Consider the following 12059-nt stretch of genomic DNA (forward strand, 5'->3'; position numbering starts at 1 on the left):
CTAATTTCAATCTCCATCTGACTAGCATAGAATTTGGGTCTTTCATGGAGAAGAGCCATTGCAGTGGCTTGTGGTCTGAATATATTGTGAATTTCCGGCCGAAAAGGTATGGGCGAAAGTATTTGCAGCTCCATACTATTGCTAGGAGTTCTTTCTGAATCGTTGAATAGTTTATTTCGGCTGGATTGAGAGTCCTTGATGCATAGCATATAGGGTGGTTATTTTGTGAAAGAACTGCGCCTATTGCGTAGTTGGAACTATCTGTAGTTACTTCAAATTCTTTATCGAAATCCGGATAAATTAAAACTGGTTCAGACGTTAAAATATTTTTACAAGTTTCAAAACAATCTATAAATTCTTTTGTATGTATTACTTTTTCGTTTTTCTTCAGGCATTTAGTCATGGGTTTTGTGATTTTAGCAAAATTTTTTATAAATTTACGGTAGTATCCTAATAATCCTAGAAAAGATTTTATTTCTTTTTGTGTTTTTGGTAAGAGAAAGTTCTTAATAGCTGAGATTTTTTTTGGATTGGGTTTTATCCCGTCTGTTGTTACTATATGACCTAGAAATTCTACCTCTTTTCGTAGGAATTCTGATTTGTCTAATTGAATTTTAAGTTTCGCTTCGCGTAGTTTCGAAAAAACAAGTTTTAAATTTTGAAGGTGTTCTTGAAGTCCGGCACTGAATATTATTATGTCGTCCATATAGACCATACACACTTTATTTTGGAGATCCTTTAAAATTTCATCCATAACACGTTGAAAAGTGGATGGCGAGTTTCTTAACCCAAACGGCATTCTAAGAAACTCATAATGGCCGTTATCGACAGTAAAAGCTGTTTTTGGTATGGAATTTTTGTCCATTTGGATTTGATGAAAACCAGCCCAAAGGTTAATAGTTGAAAAATAGTTTGATCTTCCTAGTTTGTCGAGAATCGAATTAATATTTGGTATCGGATATCGATCTGGGATCGTTTTTTCGTTGAGTTTCCGATAATCGATGACTAGACGATATTTTTGTTTCCCCGATTGGTCTTCTTTTTTATTGACTATCCAAATAGGGGATGACCATGGTGAAGTTGAGGGCCGTATTATGCCTTTATCCAGCATTTCATCTATCTGGTTATTTATTTCTTGTTTATGAATATAGGGATATCTGTACGATTTACAATGTATAGGAATTTCGTCGGTCGTTTTAATTTCGTGTTTTGTTCTTGCCGTGAAGGATAATTTATCACCCGGTTTAAAGAAGATGTCTGAAAATTTTCGAATAAGCTTTAAGATTTCAGCTTTTTCTTCCGCGTTCATGTGGTTTGTCCTAATTAATTGTGATATATCGATATTTTTTTTTTATTTATTATTGTCTTCGTTATTTAAATTTATAAACGAATTAACATTAAAGGTATCATAACTAGTTTTTTCAAATGACTCTACCTCTAAAGGTTCTTTAAGATTAACTGAAATTGTTTGATCTGTTTTGTTTTGGATTTCTACAAGAGCAAATCCGTTTCTGGCATCAGTCAAAATTTGCGGTATATATAATGGTCCTATTTTACCTTCATTTATCAATATTTCTCCATTAAAAATAGAAACAGGTAACTTCTCTAGAATTTTTTGTTGTGGTTCTACTGAGAATAATATATTTGAGTTTTCTTTCCGTTTATATCTGAGAGGTATCTCAGTATTTGGTCCTATTAATTTGTTATTTATAAGATCAATATTAAAGTTCATATTTCTTAAATCATTTAGTCCTATAATACCATCGAAATATTCGTGGAAATCAAATAATAAAAAGGAGATGAAATAGTTTGGATTCTGAAATTCAGGAAATGCTCTAAGTGTTGATTGATATACAATATCTCGACTACCTAAAGCTGTCTTAATTTGTGCATTGATTCGATTAACGGAATTAGGATAAGTTTTTTTCTATAATATCAGGTTTAATAATTGAACGTGAACTACCGGTATCTATAAGTAATTTTAATTTGGGATTATTAATTTCTATGTAAGGTAATGCGTTTTCTGTTGAAATGTTAATTTCTACTAAGGTATTCCTTGTTGTTGGCTCGTTTGGATAAAATTTTCATTTTCTGTGTTGTCATAGTTATTTGATTTGATTTTGGTCATTATCGTCCGTATTTTGGTTCTGATAGTAATGTTGTTCGTCTGATTGGTCGTAATCGTTTGTGAATAGCTCTTCGGAAGTAAAATTTGAATTCTGTCCAGAATTTCGAAATTGTTGATTTCGATTATAATTGTTATTATTTGGCCATCTTTGTCTTTGTGATAATGTGGAAGAATTTCTTGAAGTCGTTGACATAGGTGTTGGTTTAGGAAGTTGGTGCATGGGTTTTTGGTTTGGTCTGAAAACGTTTTGTGGAGGTCCAAATACTTGTTTGTTCGTCGGGTATTGTCTGGGGGGCATTTGTCTAGGGGGCATTTGTCTAGGTTGGATGTTAATAGGTTGACTGGGGAATTGATTGACTGGTTTATTATTGTCAACGGAATGATAGGGTTGTTGGAAAGAGGGTTGTGTTTGGTTTTCAGGATAGTATGTTGGTTGTGAATAAAGTTGTCGATAATTACTATTAAATCTGGACGTCGTTGCTCGGTTATTGTCATTTAGATTGCCATATAATTTTTCAAAGTTTTCAAATTCGTTCAGATAGGCCATTGCATCTTCCAGTGAGGCTGGATGCAAGTTATTTCTTAAGGTACCACTACAACCTGCTATAAAAGTACTAAGTGCAGTTTTATCATAATGGTTTATTTGGCACACTTTCTCCGCGTTAGTTATGTTAGGATTATTACTAATTTTCTGCGCTATACTACTTCTTAATAATTGAATTCGACTTCCAAAGTTCATCAATGGTTCGTTCCTAAATGGTTTCATTCTAGTGAGTTCTTGTACTAAACAGTCAATATTTCTACGATCAGCGAAACACTGAATCAGGGCTTCTTTCAATCTCGTCCAATCTGTTAACTCAGCACGATTACCTACTAATATTTCTGCTTTATCTATGAGTTTTTCTTGAACTGATTGGAATATGTGTTTAGATAATTGTGCATCATTAAATTGCCAATAATCATTAATAAGGTCTTCAAACCTAATTAGAAATTTATTTAACGTGTTACTGTTACGTTTAATATTATCAATTCTAGACTTTAAAAGATCCCAGTTCATCTCAGGCATATTTAAAGTTGAATTTATTGATTTGAAAGAATTAGTGAATTGTTTATTAATATTCCGTTGAGTGTTAATATTATTTTTGTTGTCTAATCCTATATTTGAAATTCCGTTAATTATTTCATCAATATCGCTCATGAAAATAATTTAAAATTAATTATTATAATAAGCAATTTATTCGCAATGAACAAAATTTAACTATCTTTACCAAAATCCTTATACAGAGGGGTTTGGAAAGGTAAAAAGGAAAAGGCACTTACAGATTGTTCGTCGATTCGAGCGCTCTGCTTTTCTACTCCTTTTCTTGATTCCCTGCTCCTGTTGCCACAACTTCGAAAGTTTTTAAGTTCGTAATACGCACTTAAGGTGTAGAAACTCCAAGGTCCCGAATTTCATTTCCGGCACAATGCGAAACTGTTCACTTCCGAAACCCGTGCGTATCCTACTGACTGCGCCAATTATATATTAAAACTTCGAATTTGGATTTTTAAAAACAAAAATTACGATTACAATATATGTTTATTGAGTAAAGTTAGAACAGAGAATGAATTATTAAAAGAAATGCAGTTTTTATTATCTTCCACGTTTCCGCGAAGTCATCACATTTATTATATGTTATCAGCTGTTACTTCATATGTAACTTGCTGAAAGATTTTATTCTACGATTATTGAACACTGAAGACTTTTAAATAATCAGAAACATTCAAAAAATGAACCTATCGAAAATAAAGAAATTTATGCACTATTGGCTTATAATAATAGTATTCATGTTGTAACAAATTTGAAACCTAAAGAAATTATTACCTGGCACATAAATAGTAACACACCTTTTGATATAGAAATAGATCAACAAATAATTAATGATTATGTTCAAAATCATGAGAATAAAATGAAAGCTGCAAAATGGCTATTAAACACAAAAATACTACAGAAAATATTCATCTCTCAAACATACATAAATCGTCCTAAAAAGTTAAATTCATTCCAGGTTCGTCATCGTCGCAGACGCAACGGTCAAAATAAAATTGGACCCACAACTTGAGAATATATTAAATAGTACAAATTATTCCAGAAATCAACAAATTCACTCATTAGAAGAAGAATTTATTTTAAAATGTAAACAAGAAACTGAAATAGAAACCCTCACAGGAATTTATTTATTATTAAAATCAGCATGTAAAATAATCTTCAGAAACCAGGAGTTAACATTTCAGCAAACAACATTTGGACAAACTTTTGTGGTAAACGAATTAAAATTCAAGTTAAATCACCTACATGTTTCACCAATGAAGAATGAATTTGAAAATTTGAATATCAAAGATATTCCAAACCACTTAGTAACAACGGAAACCAACAATATTCACATTCCAAGATTTTGGATTATTCTTCTATATCAGTGGCACTAGCAGCCATCATTTGGATACTATATAAGAAGAAAATCTTCAGAAGAAGAATAAGGACCCACAGCCTACAGAAGATGGAATCTGGTTTCCGGAAGAAACTTCCTTCTAAAGGGAGAGATGTTACTTAGGCCATTGCCCTTAGGTAGCCAGTTCAGATTATAGTCAACACTTTTTAATTGCTTGGTTGTTTATTGTAATATTATAAATCGCATTATTGTAATAATAAATTTTTAGTCTAGAATAGAATGTAACTAGTTTTTGTGTTAGTAATAAAGTAAAAAAGCACGGATTTTAGGTCTCTTTTCCATCTACTCTGCGAATATCCTGCTTATTTTGCTGAAAAGCTTGAGTACCTTGAAATAATAGCATTAACACCTAGGGAAGTGGGACACAAAAACCCTCAAAAAAATGGCCATCTTTGGGAAGAGTCACACATCACTTAATAAGTCGTATAACTAACTAGAAAAAGACATATTTTTTGCCAAAATTCCATTTTATTCAGCAATGTAATCTCCTTCAATAGCAATACAATAATTCCAACGTTTCTCTAACTTTTTGATGCTTTGCTGTAGAAGGATTTGTCATTTGCCCCAAAATAAGCGTCAGTTTCGACAATTAACTCTTCATTTCTTACCGGCGAGTATTTTTTTTGAGAAGAGCGAGTAGCCAGTAGTCATTGAGGGCCAGATCTAGACTACATGGAGGATAAGGAAGCAATTCAAAGTGTAATTTATTCAATTTTATCGGTGCATTTTGATACAATGCTTGCTAGATATTCGGATAAATTGGAAAATGGTTACTATATATATGATACTATTAAACGCATTGGAATATTTGAATTGTGTAATTTTGGTAATCCATATAGTTTTAGGGGTATTTTTTTTTTTTTTTTTTTAAATAACGACTTGTCACACTTCCTCAGCAATTTGCTGGGAAACATTCACCACCTCTGCGGAGTCCTGCTTTGCAGAGAGGCTCGGACGGTTGGAGTGTCCTTCTAGTCGTCTACGGCCCCTTTTGTCACTTATGGCATCGTTCCTGGAACATACTTCATGAGTGACGGGCTATCAGTGGTTTCCTTTTACCCTACGTCTCCCTTCCCCTCTCGGGATTAGGAGTTCGGGTTCCTTTCTCTCTGCTGTCTTTGCCTTTCATCTTTTTCCTTGTTGCTGAGAATACTCTTAGCCAAGTTCTGCACCAATTTCCAGTTCTCTGTGCTGTCAAGCATCTTCTCTACAATGTTGTCTGGAGTGAGCTCGCATTCCAGCTGTCTGTAAGTCCTGTCTCTGACCTCTCTCCACTTGTAGCATACGAAGATGGTATGTTCGGCGGTGTCTACGGCGGCACAGTATATACATCTATCCGTGGTGTCTTTTCTGAACCGTTTAGCATAGCATCGAAAGACGCCATGTCCTGTTAGGACCTGTGTCAGGTAGTAGTCTACCTGGCGGTGCTCGCACTTAACCCACGGCTTGATGTCTGGTATTAACCTTTTGGTCCATTGGGCCTTTACTGTCTCACCTTCCCATCTAGTTTGCCATGTTGTGAGGGAACTTTCTCTAGCTTCGTTGCTATTCTGTAGCGATTTGTACTTGGATGTTCTTTCCTGGGCTAAGAGGTCAATGGGCACCGTAGCCGTAATTACTTGGAGTGCTACTCCAGACACAGTTCGGAAGGCGGAGGCTACTCGCAACAGCATGTCTCTTTGTGCTCTATTGACCGTAGTAAAGTGCTTTTTTCTCATAAGCGCTTTTTGCCATATTGGGGCTCCATATAGGACAATATTTTGCATAGCACTACACAACACTGCTCTTTTGCTTTGCCTAGGACCTCCTACGTTTGGCATAATCCGAGCAAGTTTGGACACCCTTTCTGTAGCTTTCTTTGTTACTGTTTCTACATGTTTGCCAAAATTTCTACTTTCGTCAATGGTTATACCTAGGTATCTCAAGTTCTTTGCTGGCTTTATATTGACTCCGTCTACGCTGAAGCTTATTTTCTCCCTCTTTTGTTTACCCTTTAGTAGGATTGCCTCAGTTTTGTGGGGGGCAAGAGCAAGCTTGTTGTCTCTCATCCAGGTATTTATTTTTTCCAGGCACATGTTGGTGTTAGTAACCAATGTCTGTTGGCTTTCTGCTCCGACTATCAGCGCCAGATCGTCAGCAAATCCTATTGTTACAGCATTACGAGTTAGTTCTAAGCTCAGCACGCCGTCATATAGTACATTCCATAGCAGTGGGCCTAGGACGGAACCCTGGGGAACACCTGACGTAATATCCATCTCCCTATTCTTTTCTAATTGCAGCTTTCTGTTTCTTAAATAGTTAGAGACAAGGTTTATTAGATATGTCGATATATTCCTTTTTTGTAGCTCTTTGATAATCAGGCTGTGACATGCAGTGTTGAAAGCATTCTTAACGTCAATTGTGACAAGGGTGCAGAATCTACTTTTGAACTCCGTTACAGTATTCAGTGCAGCTTCTACAGCCTGGATCGTGGATTTCCCTTTTTGAAAGCCATACTGACACATGTGCAACCCTCCTCTGTCTTCAAGCTCATCTTGTAGTCTTCCCCGTATGAACGCTTCTAGTAACTTGCTCAAGGAATTTAACAGACAGAGTGGTCTGTAGGAACTAGGTAACTCAGCTGGCTTTCCTGGTTTTAGTATTAAAACCATCTTTGCAACTTTCCATTCATTTGGAAATTCCTGTTTTTGAAGTAGTTTGTTCATCATGCCTAATAACCAATCTGGGGCACAATCTGCTACTATTTTGATAGCCTTAGGGGGAATTTGGTCAATTCCAGGTGATTTTCCACATTTGATACTTTGGGCTACCTTCCTTAGCTCTTCTGCTGTGAAGGGTGGGGCTGGAGCTTCCTTTTCAGGGTATCTCCACTTATCATTTCCGGGTGGAAACAGTACTGCCACGATTTCGGATTTCTTTTCGATGTCAAGCTCATAGGGTTTTAGAGTATTAAGCTTTTTTGCTACTAGCTTATACGCATCTCCCCATATATTATTATCGAGTTCTTTGCATATGTCGTTCCAGTATTTCTTCTTTGATTCCTTAATTAGGCAGCAGAGTTCCCTTCTATTGGTCTTGTACGCCTCTTTCATTGCTTCAATATCGTCTCGATTTGGGTTGTTTCTTCTCGCCGCACGTTGTTGTACCCTTCTTAATCTGTTGCATAGTGACCGTTTTTCAGCAATGTTTTCATTCCACCAATATGATGTTTCAGTCTTTAGAATTCGATTTTGCGTGCTGTTCTTGCTTGCCATCTGTATCAGCTTGGTTACTATTTCATGACTCATTTCATCTGGAGTAATGGTAAGCAACTCTATGCAGGCTTTAAAGGCGGTCCAATCAATAAGGGGCCTTATTGAAGTTGTTTTGGTCTTCGCTCTATCTACTTTAATTTCGAATGCGATATATCTGTGCTCTGTCAGTGTTTCGGTATCAAGTATCTCCCAGTTGGTTACTCTTTGAGATACACGATTGGTTGCTATGGTGACATCAATAAAGGACTCGCTATCTCCTCGGATAAATGTGGGCTCATTTCCAGTATTCAGAACCACCAAATCGCGAGCGTTGATCCATTCCACCCAGTATTGACCCTTTTCATCGGTTACAGGTGATCCCCACATTGGGGACTTGGCATTTAGGTCTCCCAGAATAATGGCATCACTGTTGTTCGTTATGTGCTCCATTATACTGTCCACCTCAGTTTTGTAGTCTTCCATGCTGATGTTTGGGGATATATAGCAACATATCAGCTCAAGATCTTTGAGTTTGATAATTACGTGACCATCTCCGACTACGTGGTTTATTACGCTAAGCTTTTTATTTAGAAGTAGGACCCCCACATTATGCCTGCTGTCCTTGATCCCGTTTGCTTCTTTGGTCCTTTTTTTGTTCGGTTCCCCAGTTACCATAATATCAATACCTTGCTGAACTGCGGTGGCATACGCCATGTCTTGGGCTGTATAGGCACGTCCAACGTTGGCTTGAAGTATTTTAATATTGAACACTAAAGTTTTGACCGCGTGCAGTGCTGAGCCTGCGTCTGGTGTCACTAATTGCTTTTGATTTTTCCTTTACAAGCTTAAGGTAGTAAGGGCAAGCAGTCTGGTCAGCTCTGTGACCGTCTTTTTTGCATGTTAGGCAATAGCTTTTGTTAGTACAGTCTTTGGCCTTGTGGTTATCTTTGCCGCATTTAAGGCACATCTTCGAGTTATCGGTTCCTTTGCATTCATTGGTGCGGTGGCCAAACTCCAAACATTTGTAACACCTGGTGATTTTGACCCTTGCTCGGACCTGGCACGGTGCCCACCCTATTCTCACAGTATCCATTTTGAGTAATTCGCTGGCCACTCTTCTTTTGACCGCAAGTGTAGCAGTTTGGTTTCCCCTCTGGTTTGGTCTGCAAGAGAGCACTCGGACGTCATCTTCTTTTGCGTTTGCTACGCTTTTCCTGACATCTTGCTCTATCTGTTTTGCGTTCATATCTCCGTCTATGTCCGAGATATGAATAATGTCTTCATCTCTTTTAATTTCTACCTGGGTATCTTTATCCTTGTCCATTATAGCTTGTCTGAGGGCGGTTACTTGATTTTTTTCTCCAAGTATCTCCATAAGGACATCACCCTTAGCGGTTTTCTTAATGCCTTTTACCTTAACACCCATCTCATCTATGTTCACACTACTCTTGATCGAACGGAGTATGTCAGCATATTGCTTTCCTTCAGATTTGATTATAATCTTCTCTGTTGTCGTCGCTGGTCCTCCCTTACTTGACTTAGGTGCTAGTCGGCTTGGATCTCTAGGTATAATAACTTGCACTTTGACCTCAGATCCTCTGAAGATACCTTCTGCGCACTTTCTAAGGTAGATTTTATCAATTTTGCCGAAGGCTACTACTTGAATTTCCGTCACTCCATGGTTTTGAACCTCTGCTTGCAGTTTGCCTAGCAACTGATATAGTTGACCCATGTCGTTTTTCTCTTCTGGGTTGACCTTGTACGGCAGCATGTACATGGTTCTTGACCTTGCTCCATTTTTGCCTTTGCTGAGTATGACCTCGGTGTTCGTCCTCACATATTCAATACACCCTTCCTCAAGTTCTTCGCACATAAGGCTTGTTATTTCCGGAAAGTTGCATTTTAGGTCGCTTTCCGTAGTGGTGGTCAAGGTTACATCAGGGTCTGCTACTATTACCAGGTCTCCTCGAAGCTCTCTAAGCGATCCCAGCTCTGTAACAACGGTGCTTTGGTAGCAGCTTTCTGGCCACTCGAGATGTATTACCTCTTCTAGCCCTGTCCATCCTTTTCTTGCTGTTATTTGCGTCTCAACCCTGGTACGTATTTCATTTGTAAGATCGAGTAACTCTCGTCTTATGTCGGTTTCATCAGCTTGGACTCCTATACTTTGTCTTGCGTAGCTAGGATTATTGTCCTCTGGTTTAGCTAAATTATTAGCAGTTTTGCTCTTACCTGGCGATGATTGCTCAGTGTTGTTTCGCACCATCTGCGTGTGTCTGATGTTTAAAACATCCATTCTTCTGTTCAGGGTTGCCATTATGCTTACGAGCTCTCTCGTTATTGCCTTGATTTCAGTTTTTGTCTTTGTACTCACTTTGACTTCATTTTTTAATTCGTCGACTTTTTTATTAAGACTACCCAAGGCGGTCATAGCAGCAGTCATCTCTTGGCTAGTATCATCCGGGATATGCTTTCCATGTGAGTCTCGCTTTCGTTTCTTTTTGTCTGGACTGGTATTTTTTGCCAGTCCATCGTGACTGTTGTCGCTACTTGCTTCGTACGCCGTGTTACTGTGGCTCCCAGTCTTGTCATCTTGACGTGTGCCAGAGTTTGTCTCTAGGCTAGCAAAAACATCATCCGTGGCAGAGGCAGTTGAATCTTTGCGATTCATTGGTGGTGTTCTTGCCAATGAGGATCTCCTAACACTAGGGTCTGTAGTAAACATCCAGTGATACCCTGTTGGGGTCATATCTCCTTCATTTTGTCCTTTGTCTTCTAAAGACAATGCAGTTTTTTCGTCGTTTGAACTATAGCTATCCATTTATTTCTTGTCACCAGCGCTTCGTATGTAAGGGGGCGGGTCGAGTTGATTGAGAACGGGTGTACCCTCGGCTGTCGCCTACCCCAGTTCACTGAGGCCCAATCCTCGCTTAGCCAGTCCCGGAACACACAGACGGACCAGACTCGCCCGGGGCGATGTGAACTTCCGACTTCCACATTCAATACATACTACCTGATCAGGGCCCGTAGTGGCTGGCTTCCGATCCCGCGCCATCATCCACCTCGGCAGAGACTAGCTCACATCAGCATCAGCAGCTACTTCGGTGACGAACCGAAAGCAGGGCGATGCACTCCCAGCAGACTACAACGCAGAACCAATCCGGGATACAGGAAAAAAGGTAGGAAGCCCCCTAGCCCTCGTAAACTAATAGCGTCGGAGGAGGAAAATCTTCTAGGAATAGTGGGGTTTTTTGGGAAGAGTCCACCTTGGGAGTGGGGTGGATCTCTAGCTAGGGTACCTCGGGCTTGCCACACCCGTAGTCGCAGTGCGACCCCCTGAGGGCAGTTTTAGGGGTATTGCATTATGTATTTGTAATATTTTCCATTAATTGTATTAATAGAAACTTTATCATTTTATCATTGTGTACTTTATTAATATTTAATTACTTTTATCTGATTGTAAAATTTTCATTTTAGGAATATATTCAATGATTTGATTTATCTGATTTATAAAAGCAGATTCTATAGTAGCCCTATATTCAATAGAATGTGATGTAGTTAATGCTATGAGTGATCATAAAATAAAATTTCGTTATAATAAAACTCAAAAAAATCAATAAAACCCGAAAAAAATACAAAAAAGCTAGAAATTAATTAAATATAATCCTAAAATCACAATTTTACAACCAGACAAGGGTAATTAAACACTAATAACGGACACAGATTATTACAATGATAAAATGATAGAGTTACTAAATGACAAAAATATTTATTAAAAAATTGAAACAGATAAAACTAATACTTTCCAAAATAAAAATAATACATACGTTTAAAAACTTTCAAATAATGGTTCTATTAATGAAATTAATGGAAAAAGTTACAAACACACAAAATCATATCTTAAGACATCATCTCAATGTACATCAATATTCCGAATGATTTAATATCATATGCTTTAAAAGGAAAATGGAATTCAATTGAACAACATACACATCCCTCACTTACAATGAATATCTAAGAGATATAATGCTCATCCAAACGAATAATTATTTTCAATTCAAAGATCATTTCTATCAACAACTAAATGGTTGTACAATGGGATCTCCAATTTCTTCCTACTTAGCACAAATTGTAATGGAATATATACAAGAAAAAGTAGTGAAAAACATAAAATCCAATGTATTATCTTCCATATGTTATGCTTATGAC

The 12059-nt window shown here is 37.5% G+C and overlaps 1 protein-coding gene across 1 annotated transcript; it reads right to left on the reverse strand.

Moving 5' to 3' along the window:
• Nucleotides 1-2105: 2105 nt before the first annotated feature.
• On the reverse strand, nt 2106-3194 carry LOC130902407 (uncharacterized). Its single transcript, XM_057814544.1, has 2 exons — nt 2394-3194; nt 2106-2219 (listed from the first exon to the last, which is right to left on the reverse strand). Exons 1-2 carry the CDS (start codon nt 3192-3194, stop codon nt 2106-2108), a joined length of 915 nt encoding a protein of 304 aa, XP_057670527.1.
• Nucleotides 3195-12059: the final 8865 nt, after the last annotated feature.

This window comes from Diorhabda carinulata, chromosome 1 (assembly GCF_026250575.1).
Source record: "Diorhabda carinulata isolate Delta chromosome 1, icDioCari1.1, whole genome shotgun sequence".
Lineage (NCBI taxonomy): Eukaryota > Metazoa > Arthropoda > Insecta > Coleoptera > Chrysomelidae > Diorhabda > Diorhabda carinulata.

What these genes read in the sequence shown, in the direction of transcription:
- LOC130902407 (XM_057814544.1), bottom strand. Translation starts at nt 3,194, where the DNA reads ATGCCTGAGATGAACTGGGATCTTTTAAAGTCTAGAATTGATAATATT. An exon ending in AATACCCGACGAACAAACAA is followed by an intron (nt 2,220 to 2,393) that starts GTATTTGGACCT and finishes AATTCTGGACAG; the next exon opens with AATTCAAATTTTACTTCCGA.